At 39.2% G+C, this 27,911-nt stretch overlaps 1 protein-coding gene across 2 annotated transcripts in view; it reads right to left on the bottom strand.

The window, feature by feature from the left end:
- Positions 1-27,911, bottom strand: part of LOC140510513 (doublecortin domain-containing protein 1-like) — an 80,264-nt gene that overhangs the window by 42,635 nt on the left and 9,718 nt on the right. The window contains exons 4-11 of one of the 2 annotated variants that reach the window (XM_072619244.1): positions 25,100-25,234; positions 23,320-23,520; positions 19,174-19,279; positions 15,218-15,388; positions 11,329-11,514; positions 5,778-5,978; positions 2,118-2,316; positions 406-558 (exon numbers count right to left, since the gene is read on the bottom strand). In XM_072619244.1, the coding sequence (XP_072475345.1) occupies positions 406-558; positions 2,118-2,316; positions 5,778-5,978; positions 11,329-11,514; positions 15,218-15,388; positions 19,174-19,279; positions 23,320-23,520; positions 25,100-25,234 (1,352 nt within the window). The remainder of the gene's footprint in view (positions 1-405; positions 559-2,117; positions 2,317-5,777; positions 5,979-11,328; positions 11,515-15,217; positions 15,389-19,173; positions 19,280-23,319; positions 23,521-25,099; positions 25,235-27,911) is intronic. The other variant, XM_072619246.1, reaches the window with a different exon arrangement.

The following is a 27,911-nucleotide window of genomic DNA, read 5'->3' as shown; positions in this document are numbered from 1 at the left end:
CATCAGTGGTGATGGAAGCCTGGTTTGGATTCATTTGTTTTTTAAACACCCACCCACTGCCTAAAGGGGGTAATTCTTAAAAACGAAGCTGTGCAGACAGGTCTTCCTTGTGGTGAATTAAACTCATTTGTTATTTTGGAATGTAGACCATTATTCGCAGCCTTGTACATCGAGAATCTCTTTATCACCTAAATTAGACATTTTCCCAGACAAAACATTCTATTCCTGTAAGAAAAAAAGGCACATCTGGGATATGAAGCCATCCATCCTCTAGCACATATGAATTGATAGACCCAACTACTCATCCTTTGCATAAATGTGGCACTGGGTTGACATGGATGCACATTTAATTCATTTTCCATAAAGTGAACTGGGAATTGATTCCCTTTCCCCCCTCTCTCTTACCATCCATTGGTATAAATGGTTCCCCACATGAAACCCAGACTTCTATAGGATTTTTGAGAATGAGGGTGAGTAAAGAAGCGTTGAAAGAACACAAATAGGCTGACATGATGCTTTGTGGAGATGACTTGATTTCCCCTTGACTTGCTTTTTTATCTGAGGAAGATAAAAAGTTAATTTCAATTAAAAATTAGAGAAATTTTCATAATCTTAATCTTAAGAAATTTTCTTAAACACCATGATTGGAGTTAAGCTTCTTCACAGGAAGTTTATACCAAGAAAAAATATTAAAATTTCACATTATACAACATGGTACATAAAAGAATCTCATTGTAAATATTATTTACATAAATACTTTGAAAACCTGCCAGGCAGTAAGCATATAAGACCTATCCCCCAGTAAGGACCTGCTATTTTCATTCAGGAATTTCATGCCAACAGGTCAAGATCTCTTGAGGTGGTTTTCTATGACCCATCCAGAGCCTTAATAGCCAATGTCGTTTCAGATATGATTGATTTTATTTGACGACTGAATGGAAAAGTCTATATTTATTGTTTCATTCATGATCCATTTTCATCAATAATGCCTACATTCTAGGACATTTATTTTGGTCCAATAGATATGTATCATCTACCTATCCATTCATGTCTTCATTCATTCATTCATTCATTCATTCATCTGCTTGCTCATTTATTCATTCAATTACTCATCCATTAATCCATCCATTCACTCATTCATTTAGAAGAAAATATGCAGCCACAGAAGATTTTTGAGCCAAGGCATAACATGATCAGATCTAGGCATAACAAATATAAATCTGGTAGCAATATGAAAGATGAACTGAAAAGAATAGACAAAGAGTCAAGGACTATAGAGACTATTAAAATAATCCATGGGAGTGGTAATGCGATTCTATGATAGAGCGGTGACAGTGAGAATAGAGAGGTTGGTGGAGAAGAGATTTGAGAAATATTTCAGAGCAAATAAATGAAATAACCCATTTGGTTTGTGTGTGATTTACCATAAAAGGGGCTGCTAAGCCAATGGACAGGCATTTAAAAAGCACCTACTATACACCAGGCAGCTTGGACAGACTTTAAGAGATAGTGGAGGATAGAAGGGAATGGCATGCTATGGTCCATGGAGTCATAAAGAGTCAGACATGACTGAATGAATGAACGACAATGACAACAGATTTGCCAGGCATTACGCTAAGCTCAGGAGATACAAAGAAATGACAGTCCTAGTTCTTAAGCAGCTCATAATTTAATGGCAGAGACAACATGCAAAGTGTGTCTACAGATATGATCAATTAGAGGCACTCAACAGAGGGAAGGTAGAAAAATCTTGTTGAAATGAACTTACTTGCTGCATGACTTGCAGCCAGTCACTGTCCCTCTGGGGAATCTCAGCTCCCTCCATCTTTTAACTAAGGAGTTGGAAGAGATGATTTTTAAGATCCCTTCCAGCTCTAAAATCCAATGACAATTGCTACCAAACCTAGAATTAAAGGATATTAAAGAGGAAAGAGACTTCTGGTCATCAAGTCCAACTCTATCATTTTTGAGTTGAGGAATTCTGAGGCCCAGAGGGGCTAATGAAGGCATCCTGTCCAGATTCAAACAGCTAATAATAAGTGACAGAGCCCAGGGCTAGAATGCAAATCTTCAGGCTCATGTTCCAAGGCTAATTGAACTCCACCGTGTTGATTTACCTTCCATTCTTTGAATCGCCGTTTCTTTGTTCTCCTCTAGAGACATAGACTTTTTTTCTTCGGAGATTTTGTGTTTCAAGTATTCATTTACAGCCCACAAAATTAAATCATTTAGGTCAAGAATGGTAGTACCATCACATGTGTAGAGTCTAGAAGCTGCTCTGGTCAGACCAAGCTGTGTTGTGCATCCTGAAAGAAGCTGGAAAATATACACTGTAAGAATCTCATCAGTGGGGTAAGGGCTTGGGGAGGGTGACTAAACTGTGAAGGTCACTCTTCAGTTTGATACACATTGAACGCTCAGGAACCCTACTCCAAATTATAATCTAATACTTAGTACCATATGTGTATATATGGATATGGATATGTGTGTATGAATACATCTCTATATGGGCATGTCTGTATATATCTATGTATATATGTGTATATATGACAAACATGTAAACTATATGAACATACATGTGTATATATGAGCACATTGCACATATATACAAATATACCTATAGACATGTTATATATGTGTGTGTATGTTAATTTATAGTCATATACACAATATCCATATGTACATATGTGTGTGTACCTACATATAGTCTGTAGGGTCCAATGACATTTTTCTAATCCTCCTGTGACAGTTCTCCCATCAATTTCAGTACTAAGTCCCTCCATACACATGAGACATTTGAGCACTTTTCCTAATCAAGATATTTCCTTGAAGTGAGTTCTAGAAAAGAACATTCAATACTGTTATTCTCATATGGCTTAGCATTCGTGTAGTACTTCCTATGTACAAACTGCTTTGAAATGAATGATTAGTTAACCTTCATGACCAAGCTGTTGGGAAAATGGATGATAAATGTCATTACCTCCATTTTACAATGGAGAATGTGGCAGGAGGGTTAAATTGTTTGCCTGAGGCCACAAAACCAGGCAGTGATGGAGCCTAGATGAGGTCCTGTGAGCCTCTGGCTCCTCAGCTCTTGTTAGTTCACTGAGCACCAATGTCTTCCCAATAAACATTATTTATGTTCAACTACAAAGGGAATTCCTTCACTGTCACCTCTATTTTTTTTTTAAGCAAGGAAGAGCTTAAGTCAATTCTTGCCTTGTTTTCTTGTGCTTAGCGCTGGTGCTGTCCTCTGTATTTAAATATGAGACTACAGATCATGCCTCCTCTATCTCATTGAGAGAGCCTAGTGAGGTCATATATTTAAAATACATTAACCCTAAAGCCCCCCGATTCACCTTCCCTGGGATGTATGTGCTGGGCAATTTCAGGGTTCTTTATCATCTCCATCTTTTGGTCACAAAATTCCTGTGAATTCTGAAATAGCTGCCATTGATGTGTGGAGAATACATTATTCTATGGAAAAGCTAACTGGCCTCTGGTGTGATCCAAATTAGAGCACACTTGGAAAAGTGTTAAGTGCTCCAGGGGATTCATTATTACTGAGCCCAGAGATGGCAAGTCTTAGTTTAAGACCCATGGGAGAGAACAAAGCATCAGCCATTATCTTCCAACAAAAATGTCTATAAAACCAATCTAGTAATATGCTAATCACAGGTGAACTCTTATTTTTTCATTACTAATGTCGTTGAAAACATCAGCTCCAGTTTTACTGACATGTCTTCACACACGTGGATGGACAATTAAAGAAATATTGGGTTCCAATTTTGATTAGATTATTTAGTTCAGAGGAGTTAGTTCTCTTTTCTAGAAAAGCTTCCTGATGGGTACAGATGTATAGATGTGCCTTGCAGTAAGGTGAAGGGACATGTAGAAATGAAGACTAAAACCTCACCTGAACATTATGCTTTATACTTTGTGTAGTGCTTCAAAAAGAAGAGGTTTTACTAGGAAAGTACCATGATTGTTAGTCTGTTGGACTATTTTTATTTGAAACAATCTCCATGTGAAAATACACAAAGTGAGTTATAAATATCACCAAAGAGATGTGTAACAGGAAAAGGAATGGGTAAGTCATGTAGTGAAAACGAGGGCCAACAAATTTTATTTATTTATATCTAAATAGTAGGTGCCCATTGGCACCGACATAATGTCAGAAGACCTAGAGGAAATCCTTTCCTCCTAACAACACTGGGTGATTTCCTTGTACTGGATATAAAGGGAGACATGGATGAGAGTAACTCAGGATGATCGGTAGACATGGCCAAGTTGTGACTGGCATTGATGGAGGAAGTAACTACATCAGTTAGGTCTCAGAGTGATCCAAGTGCCTTAACCTAGTTTCTTCCCCTAGTGGATGGAATTTAACTGCAAGTCCCTTTAAATGCACAAAACCAAATAGAAAATAAATGACCAGATTCTTCTACAAAGCATGCCTAGAATGCCCAACCTAATATTCCTCATGGATTAAGACTCCACCTATACTTTAAAGCCTAATTCAGATAGCATTTCCTTTCCTGGATGTCCCCATTTCAGTAACAAACTCCCACTCCCCATTCAAACCTTAAAAGGAATTGTTTTAAACATCTCTAATTAATTTATTATTTTGTGTTGTAGAATATATTATAGTATATTATTGTTTTGTATTGGAGAGTCCTGTAACTATATCTTATGCCCCTAGACTATAAACTCTTTGAAGACCAGTAACCACATCTTCTTTAAATTGTACATTTTCCCTTTGTGCCCAGAAGAGTAGGCACTTAATGTTGAACCAATTGATTAGAGATTCACATCTATTATCTGTTAGGTCTAGCATAAGAATACCCAGAAGTCAATCAGATCATAGGATGAGAGACTTAGAACTTGAAGGAGCTGTTGAGATCATGTAATCAAATTCTCAAGTTTTGGATTGTAGGAAATGAGGTAAGTGACTTGCTCAGGTAGTAATTGACATATCTGGGATTTGAATCCACATTCTCGACTACAAATTCAGCATCCTTTATATTGTACAAAGCTACCTTTACTAAGCCATTTTTATTTAATCTTTTAAAGATCTATTATATGTACATATATGTATATACACTGTATTTCTAAGGATGCATATGTATGTATGTATATATATATGTAAAACAAGTATCTCTCCAATATCTCTGTTGAGCTTTATAACAACCATATAAAATTTGATACTTTAAGATTATCCCTATTTTACACATAAGAAAACTGAGGCTTAGGGAAGTTAAGTAATTTGTCCAAGGTCACAGAGTTGACAAATTTCAGAGGCACTATTTGAAGCCATGTCTTCCAGGCTCTAAGTCCCATAATATATCCCCTATAAGAATAGTGTCAAATTCAAAAAGAAATGGGGCTGTTAATTAACACATAAGGATTCTTGTGGGCTGTATATTAGCTTAGTTTTAAAATGTCATGTTATTTCTATTTTATTGTATTTTTGTTCATATTGTTAAATATTTTTCCAGTTTTGACGCCTCTGCCCAGGACATTGCCCCCATCCCCTATGCTTTTAATCCCCACAAAACAAAACAAAACAAAGGTTACCTCTGTTTTCTCATTTTCTTGTAACTCTTTAGTCAAGGAAATATTTTACACATAGGTAGGAAAGAAAATAGCAATTATACTATTCGCAAATTCTAGAGTTGTTCAGAGCTTTTATCATCCAGGGCCACTACAGCTCAAGAAAAAAATGACATCAGAAAGTCTGAGGAGAAACCTAACATCTGAACAATAAAGTCACTTACCATAGGGAAAGATTGAGCGACAACTAATTTGCCGTTGGGGGATATCGTTCCATTTTTATGTGCAATTACTTTCACCGGTGTCTGGCGCAGGGTTGCTAAAATATTATGTGATACAGTTTGTACAGAGCTTCGTCGATGAAAAGGCAGAAGTTCTTCATGATGCCTTAGACTATTTTCATCTTCACAAGAGGATAAATCACTCTGTAAAATACCAGAGACCATACTGATGACATTTTTATTGTCATAAATTTCCTGAGACGAAATATTTGTTTTGGCATTGTGACCAAATTCTGTCTCCACATGGTGCGTGTGTGTGTGTGTGTGTGTGTGTGTGTGTGTGTATCTGACATCTATATTTTGTGTTGGTTAGTTCATACTCTTGTGAGAGCTCTGCATGAAAATCAAGTAATTAAACTTTTGACTAACCTAAAAGGCTGTGTGGCTACTCCTGGCATTCCAACATTGTCACAAATTCTAGTCGGTGCTCAGGGCACGTTGGACAGCTCTGCATCATTTTGATCAGTTTCAAAGGCAAATTCACCAACTACAAAATACCACTGTCACAGTCTCTTGAAACTGGAAGAGTCCTCAGACATGAATCAACTAGATCTCTCATTTTACAGACAAAGAAGCTCATTTTCAGTGAGATAATAAACATAAATGTCTGAGTTCAAAATTCTTGAGCTTGTTTTAGCCTTCCAAATTCCAAATTGTGATGGTCCTGGATTTCAAGGACCATAGGACATAATCTACTACAAGCACAAGCTCTATGAGGATTGAGGTTATGTCTTATCTCTCCCATGTCTTTGCATGGTGCTCTGTACATGATAGATGCTTGCTAAACGTTTATTGAATAGAATGACTTCTAAAAGGCAACACACCAGAATGTTGCCAGGATTTTCTCTTTCTTTTAAAATATATTTAAGAGTATCACCTAGTGAAAAACAATCATCTAATAATGTTTGGGAAAATTTGTATTGAGACCATCTCAAAAAAATCTTAATGAGAGTAATGAAAAGAGAGAGAGAGGTCTTTTCCTGTCCCAATATGTTTTTGAATAGAAAAACTTCATAATGATGTTTAAAAATGTTTACTTTGTTGTTCAGTCATTTTCACACATGTCCAACTCTTTACCCTTTGGGGTTTTCTTTTCAGAGATACTGGAGAGGTTTGCTATTTTCTTCTCCAGCTCATTTTACAGATGAGGGAACTGAGGTAAATGGAGTTATGTAACTTGTCCAGGGTCACACAGCTACAATGTCTGAGACCAGACTTGAACTCAGGTCTTCCTGACTCTAGGCTGAGAGCTCTATTCCCTGCACCAGCTCGTTGCCCCCAAAGTGTAGTGTATGGAGAACAGAGATGTTGGTATAGCTATAAGAATGCAGGCTAAATGTCCCAAGTCTCATCCCTACTCCTCCAGTCTTGAAGTGAAACTCCAAGAAAACTGCTGTGGACAATGTCAACTAGAGGAGCACGATGGGAGTTGAAATTTTTCACTCCAAACCGAAGAGCAGGCAAGCCTGGGGGAATGGCTGCTGAGGCAGACTCAAATATTTCAAAAAGGCAGTCTTATAACTAAAGGCTTCTTCTGGCTCCCTGATTCACAAAAGAGCTAAAATTTCTCTTAACTATGGACCTATTCCCTCAATTCAAGCCACTGGAGTTGGCTGGTTTACTTGAGTTTGAGGAAGTTCACTTGGGCACCTATGTGGAATTGGAGTAAGGAAAGGTAGGGAAACCATTTACAGAAGAGAGCAGATAAGGACCTGAACTGTAGGGACTGTGAGTAAAGAGAAGCTGTGCAAGAGACACTGTAAGGTGGGAAGGACTATATCTAGCAGGGGACTATATGTGGGAGGTGAATGAGAGAAACAAAGACAGGAACGCATCAAGGCTTGTGAACTTGTGTGCTTGACCAAGTGTGGAAGAGACATGGGTTTGGGGAGAAATACATTGAGTTCTGTTCTGGACATGTTGAGTTAGAGCTATCTATGGGACACACACTACAAAATGTTCATGACGACCTTGGGCATGCAGGATTGTGGATCAGAAGACAGACCAGGGCACCTCTGAGGAAATTAGTTATCTAATGTGTGTTCCTGACTCATGGTCCTGCTGCTTTTATTAAATAGAAAATTAGGAGAGAGAGTGCCCCTATCTATCTATGTGGGGAAAAAAGAGTTTTCCCTTTTTATTTTAAAAGTCGGAAATTTCCCTTTTATTTTGTTATAACAAGACCTTGTTTATACATTTTCATTAAACACCATTTGCTTTGAATTAGTGCATCCTCTGGTCTGGTTTAATAAGAGGGAAAAAAAAAAACTCAACATTACTAGGGGACTTGTGAGCTGTCACTTTGATTAGATGTTAATCCAAAGCATGCCTGGAATCTCAGTTTAGCTTTCAGGGGCCCACGTTTGAGGGAAGCACAGGCTACATTCACACAATACTTTTATTATAACAGTTTGTCAGCCTGAAAACAAAATGATCGTTACATTAGAATTGCAAAGACATATGCTTTTAGAGAAGGCTGTTTTTTGGAGGATTTTTTTCCCTCATTTATAAAATGAGGAAACTACACTTCAGAAAAGAAAGGCAAATGACTTGTCCAAGGTCATAAGTGAAGGCAGAACCAGAGGAACTTATATCTCCTGATTGTCACCCCATGGTGCATGAGTAATATTTTGTTTCCACTGACCTCCAATGGCCTGGCCACTTAGAGTAATACCTATTGGACTTGTAATCCCCTACCTCTCTCTCTCTCTCTGACTCTGGTTTGTTCTTGTCCTTTTTGTCTCTCTTGCCTTCCACTGCTACTAAAGGTGAAGAGGGGCCACCAGAGACAAAGACCAGGGAAGAGTAAAGGTTAAGAGCAGAGTAATTGCGTGAGAACTTGAGAACAATAAAGGTTTTCTTAACCTCTAAAGACCAATTTGCACATGCTTTCTCTTCTTCACCTCCTGGTTTCCTGGCCTTTCTTCTACATTTGGCTCAAATTCCACCTTCTCCAAGAAGTCTTTCCCAGTCTTCTTCCTCTTCCCACCCTCCTCCTCTGCCCCATGACTACTGGTGCTTTCCCTATGGGGTAACCTTCCATTTATCCTACACATACCTTGGATGTACATAATTGTTGAATCACTCTTCAGAATGAGAGCTTTTCCAAGGCAATATCACTGGGTTTTGCCCTTCTTTATATCTCCAATCTTAGTACAATGCAAGGTACATAGTAAGAATTTGATAAATATTTTTTGACAGATAGACAAGTAAATTGTAGGATTTATCTAATATGTGTTCCTGACTCATGTTCCTGCTGCTTTTACTAGATAGAAAATTAGGAGAGAGAATGCCCCTATCTATGTGGGAAAAAAAGAGATTTCCAGAGCTTTATGAAGGTACTAAGAAAACTTAACAATTCTTCATTGATGCAAATACAAAATATTTTTTGTAGGCGCTGTTCAATAACGTTCACTGCATTTTGTTCCAGGAATTTGCCCCTTAGCAACAGTGGGAAAACAATACTTTATTTTTCCACAATTACCTGTTAAAACAATTTTTTGACATTTTTCTTTTAAAGTTTTTAGCTCCAAATTTTATCCCTCTCCTCCCACCTTCCTGAGACAGTAAGCAATCAGATATAGGTTATATGTGTACAATCATCTAAAACAATCCTTTACAAAATTAAAAGTTAATTGGGATGGTGAAATCATCCTAGTTTAAACTGAGGCCCCATGTTGGTCTATCTGGTGGTGATTTGCTCTCCAGTCATTATACATAAATTGAGATATGGATAACTGTAGCAGCAAGCACAATAGGTTCTTAGATATGATTTTCTAAAAGGAAAGCAACTTTTGAGGGGTCAGCAATCTTTTTTAACCACATATACCAACAGGGAACATTCAAGTAAAGAAATAAAGACCAACAGACAGGGCTTCTGTCTGACCATAAGCAATCTCTCTCTCTCTCTCTCTCTCTCTCTCTCTCTCTCTCTCTCTCTCTCTCTCGAGATATATATATATATATATATATACATATATACATATACATATATCAGAGATCAGCAAACAGATCCAACTGTCTGAACATTACATTCATACATAGTTACCAGAGAAGCACCATCTGGACTCTTTAACAGCTACCCAGAGTCTCATCTGACACATGAACCATCTTCCTCAGAGTATGTATATATGTGTGTGTATATGTGTGTGTGCGCGCGTATGTGTATGTGTGTATGTATGTATATGTGCATGTATGTATTGTGTATGTATATATACATATATGTATATATTTTTATATACATACATACACACACACATGCTTTGCAGAGCCAGAGTGCATCACAAACCTGGTGACCCAGTGCCTCATTAAAAATTAACAAAACAAACCTACCCTAATCAAGCTTCCCTTAAAGGCTCCACCAGAGGCCTATTAATAGGTGGGGAAGATCTTTAACTCCCATTAACACTACAGTAACTGAACTAAGGTCTATTAGCAATGGCAAAGCAAATCTCCCTGAGTGTATTTGCATCAATGAAGAATTGTTAGGTTTTCTTAGTACCTACATAAAGTGCCAGAAGGGCTTGTTACTATTTTAATTCTTCAAACTATTAGTTTACTTTATGTGCTCCAGGTTTCAGTCAAACTGACCAACTGATTGGATCCTCAGTCTCATTCCATCTCCCACCGTCCACTAGCCCTGGAATATATTTGCTCCTCATTCCTGCCCCTCAGAAATGTCATGTTATTCAAGGATCAGTCATGTGGTATATCTTTCTCAAAATGTTCCCTGGTACCTCTCAGTTGCTAGCCCTCCCTCTCTTCAAATTTTTTTTTAAATATGTAAACATGTTGTATCTCCTCAGCAGAAGATAAGCTTTATTTCTGTCCCTCTACCCCCCTGCACCTAGCAAAACCTTACACACAGTAGGTACTTTATAAAAGTTTGTTCAATTAAGTTTGCAGTTTCATGTGCAATCCTCTTTTTTTTTATTCTACTATATTATGGAAATGCTTGCTTTATTCCATAAATTAAAAACAACATTTAAAAAAGAACTTAAATGAAGTTGAACAGAGAGCAGAACAGTAGATGAGGGGCAGAGACAGCAGAAATGTCAGAGACATCAAGGTAAAAATTCAGACTATTATTAGAAAATGTATTTTATCTAACTTGGAAAATGATGAATCAATTTAGAGAAAGTGGTTAGAGAAAGGGATCATTCCAATAGGGGATAAACTGAAAGAGTAGAGAAGAAAGGGATGGAAGTTCTGGGAGGGCAGGGTCTTGTACAGGGTACCCCAAAACTCCTACTTACTACAGATTTCAGCTCTAATGGGTGCTAGTTCAAGGCTACTCTAAGACTTTGGGGACACCCTGTATTCCCTCCACCCCCAGCACATAGTCAGCATTTAATAAACATTGTAATAGAATAGAATGAATTTTGTCACAGAGACTGAAAAAGTAAGAACATTTAAAGAAAACCATGGATTTCCCAGCTTTATGCCAATGGCCACATGACTGTACTATGTTAGCAGACCTTGGTGTGCTACATACCTGGTTTGCAAGGGTGGCCTTAGTGTTTCTTAAGCAGAGTTGTTTGTATTCCTTGGAACCAAAGGAGCAGAGGAACTTGTGGCCTGGAAGCACTTTTTTCAAATCTTTCCGAGTGACCATGGACTGAGCGCAAGCCAAGCAGATCATGATCTTCCTCTTGCTTCCAGGGAGACAAAAGTAGTAGCCCTAGGAAGGAGAGCAGGGTCTGATTCTCCTGATGTGGCATCAGCCAAGAGCTTTCTGTAAGGGTTTGGAGCACAACCCAGCCCCTCAGAAATGACCCCATCCTTTTTTTGGTCAGTGTGATCTTTAAGTCTGCTGTGGATTTCCTTTTTTACATAGATAGTCTAGATCGGTTTCTCCATATCACTGATTTCTCCAGGGGTGGTGCAAAACACTCAGTGTTAATCCATATATAAAGGAGGACATGGTGACATTAGCAGCTTGGTGGCACTGTGGATAGAACACTGACCTTGGAGCCAGAAAGACCTAAATTCAAATCTAGTCTCAAACACTCCCTAGTTGTGTGATCCTAGGGAAGTCACTTAACTTTTCTTATCCTCAGTTTTGGCAAAATGAAAATAATAATAGCACCCACCTCCCAGGGTCATTGTGAGGATCAAATTTGTAAACCATAAAGTGCTATGAAATGCTCCCTATTTTCATCTCATCAAGGGGCTGAACTTAGGGCCAAGACTACCAGGGTTCAGAGGGGCACAGTGAATACAGTATTGGGCCTGAAGTGAGGAAAATCTGAGTTCAAATTGTGCCTTAGTCATCTACTAGTGACCCTGGACAAGTCACTTAACCCTTATTTTCCTCAATATACTCATCTGTAAAATGGGGATAATAATATTCCCTGACTATCATGAAGATCAAGTGAAATAAAGCACTTAGAAACCACTCATTTCCTTGCCTTTCCTTTCCTCCTTCCTTTGTTCCTTCCTTCCTTCCTTCCATGCATACTATTGTATAGCCAGGAGCATTTCCCATAGCTTCTCCGTGGCACCAGGTACCTTTCTAGGACAGGGGTTGATAACCTGAATTCACTGAATTATAAATATATATATATGTATATATACATATATATATTTATAATATCTGTATTTTACTATAGTTTGTTCCCTTTTTAATCATATTATTTTGTGGTGAAAAACACTATTATGAGAAGGGGCTCATAGTATTCACTAGACTTCCAAAGGGGTCCATGACCTTTCCCTCTTCCCCCTAAGGTTAAGTACTCCTGATCTGGACCTCCATGAGCTACAAAAGAGATAAAGAAGTACACTGGTGGAGGGAATTTTAATTTCAGGAGTTTCCTGCAGGGATGAATCACAGACAAAAACAAAACAAAACACAGAAAAAACACAGGGTTTATTTCTTGATAAACATCAACCACATTCCCTATGAAAAGGCATGGCTACTACTGTTTCTGCTAATAGCCATAAAAATAATAGTTCCCATTTATACAGTTTTGCAAAATGTTTTTCTCACAGCAAGCCTGTAAGGGACATGGCACAAATATTATCTCTGTTTTACAGATGAGGACACAGAGGAGTCATCTCTCTGACTAAAAATGTACGGTACCTTTTGATCACCTACTGCCCAAATTCTAAACTCTTTGGCCTGGCTTTCAACAACTCCCTTACTCTGCTCCCACTTTGCCTCAGGGTCCCAGGACCCAGAAACCTCAGCATGGGAATAGCCAGAGTCCCACTCTCCAGGCTCTAATATACCCTAAATCAAAGATTCTTAACCTGGGATCCAGAGTCCCCATTAGAGTCTGTTAATGAGGATGGGGGAAAAAAACCACATTGCATCTTTATTTTCACTATGAGTGGTATCCTTGGTAATCCTATATGCTTTATTTTAGTCATTTAATCATATCTGAGGAAGGGTTTACATATAGAGGCTTCACAGGCCTAAAGGAATTCGTGAAAGTAGAAGGTTTAAGGATCCTTCTCCTAAACAAAAGCCAAAGGCACCAAAGATACTGTCAAGAATGCAGTTTTCACTGATCCAGTGATATAGATTTATTTCAACCAAGAGGCTTTTGAGTTTCCAGTGTTCAGGACCTTGTACAGCCCAGCAGTATGTACAGACCTGGCACACAAGTCCCTACCCCCACCTCCAATGAATACTCATAGCACAGAGGAAACCCATAGATGGGGACTAGAGCCTAGGGACCTACTGATCCCTTCAGTAATACTCTTCTGCTGGGGTGAGATCCCATCTGTCCACTATCCTTCCTCCAAAGACTGTCTGTCATGTTCTGCACAGACTATGTGATTAGGGTCAATCTTACAAATGCCAGCACTGAAAATCCTCTGTCTCCCTGCTTTTAGCTATTGGCTCTGGATAGCATGGCTGAGCCATTAAATTCCTTGCAGATACTGGCCACGGTAGAGGCTCTTTTGCCCCATAGATCCACTGTGCTCTGCTGTGCTAACACACACACACACACACACCTGTGTACATATATGGCACCTACCACACAGGGTTGTTTGAGGATCAAATGAGTTAAATTTGTAAAGTGCTTTAAAAACTTGGATGTGCTTTATAAATGCTGTTATCAGATAGATATCTATATGTATAAATATAGTCATTATCTATCTAAAATAGCATTATATATGAATGCAAATCATGGCACACATTGATGCTAACGATACCATTATAGTGTATATACTATAGATATAGCTCTATCTCTACATAGACACACATAAACATAACTATATCTATATATGTATAAGTATAAATGCACATCTATAACCCATATGTATATATTCACATACACGTATATGTATATATTACACTATGTAGATGGATATTTATACACATAGCTGTATCTGTCAGACATCTAGGTGGCATAGTAAGTAGAGCACTGGACCTGGAAGCGGAAAGACTCATCTTGCTGAGTTCAAATCTGGCCTCAGACACTTTCTAGCTGCGTGACCCTGGACAAGTCACTTAATCCTGTTGGCCTCAGTTTCCTCATCTGTAAAATGAGCTGGAGGAGAAAATGGCAAACCACTCCAATATCTTTGCCAAGAAAACCCTAAATGGGGCCAGGAAGAATCAGACATATAGAGGATCTTGAAGTAGTTTGACATTTCCCTCTTCAGCTCATTTTACAGATGAGAAAATTGAGGCAAACCAGGTGAAGTGACACAGATAGTAAGTATCTGAGGACAGACCTGAACCACCAAGGTGAGACTTTGTGATGCCAGGTCCAGCACTCTATCTACCAAGTCAACAAGCAGTTCTTTTAATCTATACATATAAATATAATTGTGTCAATAAACCTGCACAGTATAAACATAGATATGACTACATCTATATGTATAGAAATAACTATGTCAATTTATCTACATGATATACATGTATATCTATAACTATATGGATAACTATATAATTCTATAATATACACAACACATGTATATATGTCTGTGTGCATGCATATACATGTATGCATTAATGTATACATATACATACACCAATATCCTTGGCAGTGTCGATTGCTTCAACTTTAGAAATAGTTCCATTTTTTCTACTGAAATGACTTTCAAGATAGGTCACCCCTACTTTGCCTCTGCTGTTCCCCGAGGACCAGGAAGTCCTTCTATCAGACTTGTAGCTCACCTTACTGGAATGAATGCTCCTTGAGAGCAGGAATTGCTTGGCCATCATATCTGTATTCCTAGATTTGAGTCAAGAGCTTTGTATCAGGAAGACTTCATAAATACCTTTTCTTTCACTTAGGTTTCTCAGCCTCACCAAATCACTCCCCAGACAACATCCCACTCTGGTCATTGGATCATTTTCCAGGAGAAAAAAAAGAAGCAGCTTGGCCAGGTGACTGTCTGCCCATTTTAGAAAGACACCCACTTACTATTTGGTTGATTTCCTTTTCCTTGGCCACAGTTGATGTGCAAACACCAGCATGGTTTGCACTTGTGATTTCTATGTCCAACTTTGTGCTATAAAAGGCCTTTAGAGTATTGCTGTTTTTCAAATAAAGCCACTTTTGATTGGAAGCCCCATTATAGTACGGTTTATATCTCTGTCAAAACAAAGAACAAAAAAAATGGAGTCAAGTAGGAATGTTGGTAAGTGCCCCTTAGGTGCCAGGCATACAGTCTGGTACTTGGGCAGTGCTAAGTGCTGGGGATACAAAGAAGGGCAAAAAGAAATCTCTGCCCTCAAGGAGCTTAAAGTCTAATGTGGGAGATAATATGAAAACAACACTATACAAGGGAGTTGTAGACAGAAGCAATTAGAGAGAATCAACAGAAGGAGGGTATGGAAATTAAGGGAGATTGTGAGTCCCTGAAGTATCTCTGGTGCCTTCAAAAGATTAAGAAAGAAGGTAGGCAACAGGGTGTAGTAGAAAGACTGACTGCTCTGGGCCTGAGAAGATTGGGATTCTGTCCCCTACCACTAACTAGCTGAGTGATCTTGGGCAAGTCACGTCCCCCTTTGAAGCCCTGGTTTTGTCATTGGTAAAATGATGGGGTTGGAGGAGATGGCTTCTGACTTACTGCTCTATATTTTGCAAACTTTTCTGACCACAGTCAGAACTATAACTCCTGTCAGATGCCACATTTCTTTCTTTTTACTAAAATAAAAAAAATCTAAATATCTGCATAATATACACACATGTATATAGGTTTGTGCATATGTCTATATGTGGGTTATAGATGTGTAAAAGGGGCAGCTAGGTGGTACAGTGGATAGAGCACCAAACCTGGAGTCAAGAAGTCCTGAGTTCAAATAAGGCCTCAGAAACTTATTAGTTGTATGACCCTGGGCAAGTCACTTCACCCTGTTTGCCTAAGTTTCCTTATTCGTAAAATGAACTGAAGATGAAAATGGCAAACCACTCCAAACCCCAAATGGGGCCAGGAAGGGTCTGAGATGACTCAACAACTATGCGTATACATATACATACACCAAAGTCTTTGGCACTGTCAATTGGTTCAACCTTAGAAATATTTTCATTTTTTCAACTGAAATGACCTTTACCAGAAAAGCTCCAAGTCTGGAGTATAATTAGTATAATGATGCTCATATATCATTGCAGTCTTCTCTTTGGACCACCTCTTTTTCCTCTGTGAGCACCTATATGGACTATTTGTGCCTGACTTGTGGAAGTTTCTGAGTTTGTGTTGGTCTGATCAGCCACAGTCCACAGGCAACACACAGTGATGTCATTTTGGACCTCTTTGAGAACGAAGGACAATCTTGTGGGCACTAAATAAGAACCAAGTCCTTATGGTTGATCTTATAGACAATTTATTTAAAATCAAGCCAAGAAAGAGAATAGTCTTCAACCAATGGTGCTAATGAATACCATGGCCAATCAAAGATCTTCACAAATATATGGAAAAAAAAACAATAAATAGCATCTATTGTGCCAAGGTAAGAGCTGGCAATAAAGAGGACATGGAACTTTCTCATTGGCTTTAAAGGAAAGGCCAGGGTGCCATCTCTAGAACCCCCAGAAAATGTAAGGACTGTATATTAGTAGAAGACAGAGGGGTTGCCTGGCATTAGCTCAACATCCATCACATCAATTATTTTACAAACACTTGAATATGCTTTCACAAGCTGATTACCTAAAGAGGTAAACACTAAAACCCAGTAAAGAAAAAAAGCCACAAAGATAATTTAAATTCCTTTGGGATCAAATTCATTTCTAATAAAACTAGGACTTTCAGGGAAAAATCTGTACAGATATAATTTGATGAAATAGAGTGGAAGGTTTAGTGTGTGAGCTAGGTTTTCTTTCACTACTCCATGCTAGAAAGGCATCTGATAAAAGGGAATGTAACATTATATACACAGTGTCACCCAGAATAAATTTGTAGCCCATATTTATCATCTGGACACAAGAGTTGGTTAACCTTTACTCTCTATCCAGACGACTACATCCTAATTTTAGAGTCAGGGCATTGTAAGTCAAGTTGCATCATTGATATAAAAAACATACAGAATAAATTAGATGTCAGGGAGAGACATAATATGTTTATTGAACATGACTTATGGTAATTTTTGTTCTTGTATACAAAGCAAGAGGAGAGCTAAGGTCTTCTGAAATGTTCTCTCTCTCTCTCCTCTCTCTCTCTCTCTCTCTCTCTCTCTCTCTCTCTCTCTCTCTCATCCATATCCAACAAGCATATTCATGTAGTGGGTTTTTTATGGGGGTGGGGGTGGGGTGGGATGGAGTTGGTACTTAAAAGTGAGAGATAAATAATAATAATAAGTAATATATATGAACTTTAAAGTTTGCCCAGTCATCTAAATATATTGTTTGATCTTCATAATCACTGGGTGAGGAATGCACTTACCTCTAGACCCATTTTAAAGATAAGAAACCTGAAGTTTAGGCACTTTAAGTGAGTTAGCTATGATCACATAGCTGGCTCACTCTATCCACTACACCAGAGGTGTCAAACTCCAATCCTTCTTCCTGAATTTCCCAGGGCAATGTGAACCAGATGAAAATGTAATTGGGAAATTCTTGGCAAAATTAATTAAAATACAACATTTGTTGTTCAGTTGTGTCTGACTCTCTGTGACCCCTTTTGAGGTTTTCTTGGCAAAGATACTGCAGTAGTGTGCTCCTCCCTTCTCCAGCTCATTTGATAGATAAGGAAACAGAGGGAAACAGGGTGAAATGACTTGCCCAGAGTCACACAGCTACTAACTGGTTAAGGCTGGATTTGGACTCAGGTCTTCCTGACTCCTGGCCCAGTGCTCTGTCCACTGCACCATCCAGTTGCCCACAATACAACATAGATAATGTTAATATGTGGTTTTCTAAGTCAATATACAGAAGCAGGGATCCAGTTCTCCTTCAGTTGGACACCTCAGCACTATACCCCATTGCCTCTTAGTAAAAATTCCATAAACAATTCCAAAATAGGAAAGGAACACAGACTTCTCTAGAATACAGAAAATGTTCTTGTAACTTTTCTGTTTTGACCCTTTTGTGTTTTACTGGAAATCTGGTATATAAATACTATTGATAGGCTTCTACAACCTTCACAAGCCATGTTCAAAATCACAGCAGAACATATTTTCTTTAGGTCTTTATTTCAAGCCAATCCCATCAGTGTTTGAATTTGGCAAGCATTTTCGTCCACCATTTCACAAAAATGCACTGACAGGAAGCACAATATAGTGCAGAGAGGGACCATCTTGCAGGCAAGTGGACCTGGATTCTAGTGCCGCCTTTGACATCCCGGATCTGTGACCAGAAGTAAGTCATGAAGACTTGTGGTATTCCAGACCAGTCTCTAAGATAATAAAATACAGATAGCTGCGGCCATGCAAATTAGGCTATTTTGTCCTTAAAAGATATTGATATCATACGTTGGTTGGTTCAGGAGATGTAAGACTCAGGCTGTGGACATCACTTCCTGGTCACCTGTGTATAAAACAGCTATCTACAAAGATACTCTAGACACTCTGATCCTGAAAGACAATGTCCAGCCCAAACAGAGGAACTTTGACCAGCAGAACCAACTTGATGTGTTCTCAATATCCAGACTTCTTGAATATTCTTATAAAAGTTAAGGAAATTTTTTGTGAACTGCTGAATCATCTGCAAATATGGGCTCTGAGTCCAGCTCAGTCCAGAACTGTATCCATAGAAAGGGTTTCCATATTGCACTGGTGACATCACAGGTCTGGAACAAAAGCTTCATCACAGAAACACTACTTTTGGTTTGATACGGGGTGTCTCAGCCATCTTAGTGCAGATGCTTCATGCTCTAATAGCTTAAAACTTAATGTTGAGAAGGAAAGTCCCCTTTCTAACTCTTGAGCCCACATAAAGCTTACCTGAACAATAACAGGGTAATTTGTGGTCTCGGCAACATCCTCTGTTGAGCCCGTGGGCAGAGCTACTGCAAGGACCAGGCTTGGATTTTTCATTAGGTGAAATGTCCTAGGGAAGAAGAAGTTCTTTCAGCTACAAAGTGCTAAGGGCAGATGGGACGTTGCTCTTCAATCATCACAGGTTTTGGGGGGAAGGTTTGAATATCAATTCTCCCTCCCTCTTCTCAACTCCAGATCTCTATAATATATGTAGCATATATAAAATATGTTGGTAGTTTGAGGCAAATGGCAAAGCCCATTGATTTCAAAATATAATAAATTCTTAGTAAAGTCTTCATTTTTTTCTTTGAGAAATCCCTTTTAAAAAACCTAACAAAAGAAAACATTAACTGTTATTTGTCTCTAGCTGGAGTCCAAATTATAGATTTCCATCAACTGTTTTTGTAGTTACCAAAAGGTAAAGAACGGAGTTTGCTCCACCTTTGATATTTGGATACCTATCAGCCAGATTTCTAACACAGCCAGCAATTTTTCCCATGTTTTCATCCGTTGTGGTAATGAGGGCCTTTGTTGCATTATGTTTATGTGTATATATTTTTATTTTCTTCTTTATATTTTTAAATAAAGGTATCATCCCCAAGGAATCTTCAAGTCAGTCACGTGTAAGGCACGAGAATGTGGCTGCCCCACTGAGTCTGTCTAAACTTTTTTTTTTTGTCATATTCATTTCAGGATGCTGAGGCAAAAATGAAATGAGGCCTTTGGAAGAAATAAACACCAACTTCAGAGAACTGATTCTGGGCAATGGGGCCAAAGAGGACGATGTATCAGTAAGCACTCCAACATCCACAGGGGGCCTGCTATCAGAAGTTCTTAGAACTGCATCATAAATGGAAAGGCAACTTTTGAGGGGTTAATAATCACTTTAATCAAGCCCATGTATCATTCCTTTAACCAAGCACATATATCATTCACCTAATTCAGAGGGGTCAGAGCTCTGAACTTCAAAGAAAATACAGAGAAGTCAAAGATCAACAGACATGGCTTCCTCTGCCTGAATGCAATAGTCAGTCCAACAGTCTGACCATAGTTACCAGAGAGGGAAACCCTGACATCTGAGTTTTCAAAGCCAGGGGCTCCTTAAAGCAGCTTCCCAGAATCCATGTCTGGCACTCAAACCTTCTTACAAAAACTAAGCCCCAAAATAAAACCTCAGAGTATTTATACACTTTTTAGAGACAGAGGATATAACCCTCTGACCCAGTGCCTCAATAGAAAAATCAAAAGGTACTTGGGACCCTTGGGACCCAAAACAACTTCCCTAATCAAGCTTCCCACAATGGGCAGGCCCATCAGTGGGTGGGAAAGATCTTTAACCACATTATTCAATCACATCCATTTTTAGTAAAACAAAAACAGCAAAAGATTCTAATTTGATTGCCATCAAAGAAGAAAATAATAGTAGAACTAAAATTCATTTGTCTTTCTGTCCTGGATGGACAGTGTTACCATTGGCTAGCATCATTATTATTGGGATAAAATTCCTATGACTGGAAATCTGAGCAGCTGGTGGATCTCCTGAGACTGGGATTTATGATCTTCAGTGGGGTTAAAGCTGATGAGGTACCCACAGTAAGTCTCTTACCAATGTGGTGAACTTCCCAGGAGCAGAGACACCTTCTTGGCCCAGGTCAGAAATAGGACATAAGGACTGCTATACTTTCAGCCTGGGCAAGATAGGGAGACTCATTCTTGATGACAGTAATTGTCGGTATTATAAAGCACTTTACATATGTAATCTCATTTGATGCTGACGTTACAAGGGCCAGTAGAATTCTGAAATAGGTGAATTCATGTTGATGATTTTCCCACCTCCCTTTCCATGTCCCATTCCACCTTCAGCACTTCTCTGGGAGTCATCTTTGCTTCATCCTTTCTAAGATCTCCTGGATATCTGTATATGGAAATGGTATTTGAGGTCTAAAAAAAAATCTTATAGAAGGGTCAGCTGAAAGAATGTGATCCATTTAACCTTGAATAGAGAAGACTCTCAGAGAATGGAATCATGGTCTTCAAACCATAATTTAAAGATCTGTCTTCATCATGGGGATCTCCACTAATGCCTTACTTAGATGCTTTATCATGGTCTAGAAGAAACATTGGGTTCTTGAAAGCCAATGGAGGGCAAGCTCTGGGAAGTCCTGTTCAGCTGAAAAGACTGAATATGGACCCAGTAAAGACTATATGACTTTTGTCCAAAAACTTATTTAGTAGGTGGGTTTGGAGAAGCTAATTACCAGAATTAACACTTCCAGGTGATCATAGTTTCCAGTCAAAGCAACTCATGAAGATTCATTAACTAAGGTGTGGAGAGAATGCGACCTGAATTGTTCAACTAAGTACCTATACAGATGAAATCAGGCATTTTTTAAAAGATCATGTAGATAGTGGGATAGGGCATATTTTAGGAGCCTCCACAGAGAAAAAAAATCTTCTAAAAAAGTAAGTCACAGAGTGACTGGTATTATTTTAACCTAAAGAAAAACTTCCTCAAAATTCAAATTGTCCAAGAATGGAATGGGCCACCTCCTGACAGAAGGCTTGCTTCTTTGTCACTGGAGATACTTAAGCAAAGGCAGGATGATCAGCTATTGGGGATATTTAATGGCATTATGGCTTCAGAAAAAGGTTAGACTAGGAGACCTCTGTGGTCATTAAAAATAATAATAATACTTATATAGCACTGAAAGCTGGAGTCAGGAAGACTCGCTATTTATAATATGTGGTGGCTTCCCTTAATACTTCTCTATTTGGTGAGGAGTTTCAGGAATGGGGAGACTGTGAATCATAAAGCTATGATCTCCTAGGTGTTTGTTGCCTCCTGCAGAGTAAAATGGGTGCACAGTGGATAGAGTGTCAGGCCTGGAAGCTGAGTTCAAATTTGGCCTCTGATATTTACTACCTGTGTGACCTTGGGCAAGTCACTTAACCCTGTTTGCCTTAGTTTCCTTATCGTCAAATGAGCTAGAAAAGGACCTGGCAAACCACTGCAGTATCTCTGCCATGAAAATCTCTGATAGGGTCACAAAGAGTCAGAAACAACTGAAAAAAATGCCAACCATGGAAGAGAGTAGAATATCAAGATGGGTCCAGAGCTAATGATCCCCTGACCTAAATACAAAGGTGGGTCAATGCTGATGATCCATAGCAAACTTTCTGTGGAAAGGAAAAGGAAAGGGAACAATCATTGCTTAGGTGCCTACTGTGTGCAGGGCATCGTGCACCTTACCAATATTATCTCATTTGAGAAAATCTGGAGGTGGAGTGGAGAGAAGCTAGCACATGTGTATTATTGGAAGCTATTTCTCATTAACATTGATGCTGCTTTCCCTGGCTTTTCTTCAGCAAACTTAGCAATGTTTCCTTTCTGGAATTAAAAGAGGACTAAGAAGGGGGCCTTTTCCCCCCACCCCACTTCCAAGAGAGAATTCAGAGCTAGAAGGAACCTTAGAAATCATTCACTTTGACTACCCCCACACACTCCATTTTGCAGATGAGGAAACAGAGACTTGGGTGAAGCAACTTGTTCCAGATGACACAGACAATAAGTGGACCCAAACCCAGGCCCTCAGACACTACATCCCAAAGCCTTTAGGCTGGGGAAGAGGGAGAACCCAACCCCCCAAATTAGAAATGGACACCAAGGTGCCTATACAGCTTATCCTTCTTCTTCCTCAGTCAGTGGATGATCTATGGGTTTGCAAATTCTGTGGAATAATCTGAGTAAAACATGGCAAAAATGAAAAAAGACATGTTTTTAGAATCTTGGGTTGATCTGTAAAAGGCATATTTTAAAATGAGAGTCCAATCTCTTCTTGGACTATGTGGCCAAATACTAATAAAACTAATGCACCCACTAGGTCAGAATGCACATATCTTATCTGAATCTGAGTCCAGATAGGTTGCTAGGTATGTACTGAACATTTATTTATGTTTTTCCTCCACCTCCTGGGCACACATCCCTCTCTCCATACAAGAAAACCAAACCAAATGAATAAGATAAAATAAAATCCCAAGCCCTTGGAGCTCTGCCAATGAAACCTCTGATTCATCCTTGAATATTTTCACCAAAAATAAGATGATTCCTACCTGGTCTCTTCCTTGTGGAGCCACTTCTGATACTTATCATAAGAATTCTTCCTCACCAGAACAACCCCAGAGCCTGAACGCAAGTTAAGACGCTGGACCCCCAAGACAAGGTTCGGAATGGAAGAGTTGGAAATATGTCCATCTTTGAATTCAAACTGCTGATGGCAGGCCTTCCGCAGCACCCGAAGCTTCAGGCTACTGCTGAGATAGAGAAAAGTCCATTAGCAGCAGAAAAATACCCCATGAACCTGATGTCCCGGTGATTGCAAGCTCTTTAGGAGAGAGAGACCTGCTGTGAGTCGCAGTAACAGGGCCTGGTCCAAAATCAGCATAATGAAAGCCACAAGTCTGCTGGTCAGTAAGTGTCCAGGCCAGCACAAATGACAATTCTGAGTATCACTTGTAACAGATGGAAATCTATTCTGCAGGCCTCTGATTTTAAGACAACAGAGATGAGAAAATGAAATATAAGAAGCCTTTTGGTAAACATGGGAAAGGTGACCTAAGGAAGGGAGTTAAGACATGGCAAGGAGGAAACAGGGGAAAAGAAGAGGCGGGCATATGTGTTCTGCAAAAACAAGGCTGTCTTCCTTTCCACACTACGTCCACTTTGCCAGGCCCACAACCATGGGCTCTCTCACTCCCCCAATTCACGTACTCCACTATAGAATCAAATAAAGATAATTCAATGATATCTCAGATTTACAGATTTACACTTGGGAACCTCAGAGTACTAAACAAACTTATTAAACCTTGAAATGTTTTAGCAGATAAATGCCAAGCCTCTGTCTTCCAAATGCAAAACTGCCACAATATCAAATGATTTATTTGGGATAAGAAGATGGCATGCAATAATTTATGTTCTTAGCCTGGCGTCTAATAATAGCAAAAAATAAGAGAGAGGAGGAAAGAGAATGGATTCCTTAAAGAGTTTGGGCCCTAAAACATGTGTCAATACAATCAAATAAGTTCACAATTTCAGTTTTTGTGTACAAAGACCTTTTTCTAAAGGGTAGAGGGAGAGATCACTGGATTTGTAGTAAAAAATCAGGGTTCAAATTTGATATCCATTACTTCTCATAGATTTTAAAGTTATGTGACCTTAAAGATCTGCCTCATTTTACAGATAAGAAAACTGAGGCTGAGAGGGATTAGTTTGAGTGGGGAGCCTGTGGTCTCAAGGCCACATGTGGACTTCTACGTCCTTGGATGCAGTCTTTTGGCTGTGTCCAAGTTTTACAGAAAAAAATCCTTTTATAAAGGGGCTTAGTTCTATGAAGTTTGGACTCAAAGGGCTGTACTTGAGGACCTAGAGTGCCATAGGTGGCCTTGAGGCTGCAGGTTCCCCAACACTGGATTAGGTCCAAGGTTCCACAGGTTGGAAGTAGTAGATTCAGGATTGAAACTCAATTCATCTACCTCTAAATTCACCTCTCTTTCTACCCTAGAACCCTAACTTCCAGTACTTAATCACCCATGTAACTTTAGGTAAATCATGGTGACCTGTGACCCATGATCTTTATCTCTCTGGGCTGACTACAATTTCCTCTTCTACAAAATTAGAGGGGATTGTTCTGGATAACTTCTCAGGTCCTTGCTACCTCCAAATGCTACCACCCTGTATTTATTTCTTCTCTAGCTCTTAATACAGAGCTCTCAGTATAGTAGGGACATAAAAATAAGATCATTGCATTGAATCACTGATCCTCTGAAATATATTTGCCCACAGGACAGTCATGAAGCACCTCCTCTATCATGGGTTTCCTTGCCAGACCTGTACCTTAATTTCTTGTATGATTCAACATTTTTGAAGAACCTTTTTTCTTCCTGTGCATCCTCAGAATTGGAGGGAGTCAGCTGCCAGGCGACCCTGCAGTGTTTTTGACGTGGAACAAGGTCTCTTTCATGTGAATTTCTAATAAAAGTTAAAACATGAAAAGGAATGTCAGAAGTTAGACAGATGTTCATGGAGATTTCTCTGCGGTGTAATTTCATGACTTATTATGCTCCTTTATGGAACTGAAAAGTCTAGGAATCAAAAGAAGACACAAACATTAGTCCAAAAAAAGACTTGTCTTCTTTTTGACACAGAATTCATATTTGGGGAGAAGAAGAAATGAAGCCACTTGCAATTGGTTTCCATCTTGGAATCAAAGAGGATAAAGAGGATCACTCAATCACATAATAATCTTTGGAATATCAGATGCTTTTAGTAAGATTAAGCCATATCCCATCTCTCAGAGGCTATACACAATACAAATGTTATGTAGCTCCTGAAAGTCTCAGCCTGCTAGGTCTTCATGTCATCACCTTTTCTCCATGGACCACAAGCAAACTGAGCATGATTGCATGTGACAGCATAGGATGCAGAGATGTAAGAGACTTTAGGGATCAGCTACTCCAGGGTTTCTTAATTTTTTTTTTTTTTTTGTTATGGATCCCTTGGGCAGTCTAGTAAATTTAATGGACCTCTGCTCAGAATCATGTTTTTAAATAATGGAAAGAAATGTTTGATTGCAGTTAGAGGTTAATATAATTTTTCCTAACCCAAGGTTATAGGACACCCCCCCCCCCCACTGCCAATCTACCAATAGACCCCAGGTTAAGATGTCCTAATATAGTTTAACTTCCTCACTTTACCAAGATGGAAACCGAGACTCACAGAACTTTAATAACTTGCTTAGGGAGTAAATAAGTTTGTGAGTTCTAACTTCAAATTCAGTACCCTTTCAATTAGACCATGTACCTTGTTGAGATTTGAAATCTGTTAGCTCCTTATAATCATCCTCATATTCCTGAAGAACACTCTACTTGGTCAAGAGAAAGAAAATGAGGAATTTTCTTTTGTTTGATTTTTCCCCCCTGACATTTAAGCTCATACATCAAGTCATCTCAGCATACAACATCTAAGGCCTTGGAGAGGGAGAAGTTTTCTGTTTGAAATGTCAAGGGAGAAGAAAACCAGTAACCTGGCTTCTGGTTGATTTGAAGAAAACAAAGCTAGCCCAAGAGTGGAGGCAAGAAATAGCAGATCAACTTGTGTCCTGCTTGTGAGAGAAAGCCATCAAGGCTAAGACTCAGCTTTCAAGGGGATTATCATCTAGAATCAGAGATGTGGGTAATGAAGGCAAGATAGAGGGTAGGGTCAGTCAGCAAGCCTCAGACACTTACTGGCTGTGTGACCCTAGGCAAGTCATTTCATCCTGCTTGCCTCAGTCCCTCATCTATAAAATGGACTGGAGAAGGAAACGGCAAACCATCTGCCAAGAAAAAGGGTCATGGAGAGTCAGACACGACTGAAACAATTTAACCATCACAACCAAAAAGACCAAAACAGCCTTTTCTCTCAAAGATCTCACAGCCTGATGAGGGAGACGAGATGCAAACCATTCATTTATAAAGTAGTTCTAGTGTAATGGAAGGTAATCTGACAGGGAAGGTAATAATTGTGGTGGGGGAAAGGGGACTGAAAAGTGACAAATATACCTAAATAACCCAAAGCTACATATGCCCATAGACAAGTTTGCTGGGAGAAGTTATGAACACTTATAGAGCCACGTAAAAGAGAACCAGATTTAGAATCAGAGAAGTTGGATTTGAATTAAGTAAAATGGGTAGCTTTGGGCCGCCATCTAAGCAAGCATTTATTAAGCACCTACTGCATCCCAAACATAGTCCTAAGAGGTGAGGGATGCAATCAGTGAAAGGTAAAAGATAGTCCCTACTCTCTAGGAACCCATGGTCCAACAAGGGAGACAAATAGCAGTGCGAATTCCCTCCCTCACTGGAGGTCCTTGAGTGGAGGACGGATGGTTACTTGTTGGGTACAATTGTAGAGGGGATCCTCTGGGGAGTGGGGCATGGATCCACTTAGAGGCTCCATTGCTGAAATGCTTCCATTCTTTGAAATCCCAGCTCTGATACCTACAACCTGAATGACCCTGGACAAATCACTGGACTTCTTTGGGAATCTACAAGATGAGAAAGAGATGACCTCTATGCTTCCTCTTTGCCCTGGATCCTATGAATGCCTAAAAGTGTCTTTGATCATTGTTTCAGGACCAAGTGATACCAGATGACCCATTTAGGTCTACACTGGTGGTCTGCGTGTAAGACATAGAACATGGGACAATTACTTTACTGACGGATGGCTATTGTAAGCGTTGATCAGGAAACGGTCCCTTCTGCCTTAAAGAAAGCAACAGTGCCACCTAATGGAGTCTGAAGAAAGTGTAGCCTTGCTTCCCCACCCCAGGCCTGGTACATTTATTTCTATGACTATGGAGGGAATACACTGTATTTTCCTAACTGGGAAAATAGAAACCAAGTATTTTTATTCTAAATTCGGTTTGTTAAGCAAGAACCCGACAAGCTTCTCCTAGAGAGACTGGAGGTTTAATTTATGATTAATAAGGCAGTGTACTGGGCTGGTGCCTGATGGGCAGTAAAAAGAGTCTGGAGAAATCAGTTCTGGACTGTCCTTTGAAAAACCATCTTGACTCTGATCAAGGTCACGAACGAAATGATAGCGTTCACTCTTCAAGTCTCAGTTCTGATGAAATAAGGACAGAGAGTGTTTGCTTAGCATGATA

The sequence above is a fragment of the Notamacropus eugenii genome, chromosome 6 (assembly GCF_028372415.1).
Source record: "Notamacropus eugenii isolate mMacEug1 chromosome 6, mMacEug1.pri_v2, whole genome shotgun sequence".
NCBI classification, from domain to species: Eukaryota; Metazoa; Chordata; class Mammalia; order Diprotodontia; family Macropodidae; genus Notamacropus; species Notamacropus eugenii.
The sequence above is the reverse complement of the archived record's forward strand: the minus strand, read 5'-3'. Positions and strand labels throughout refer to the sequence as shown.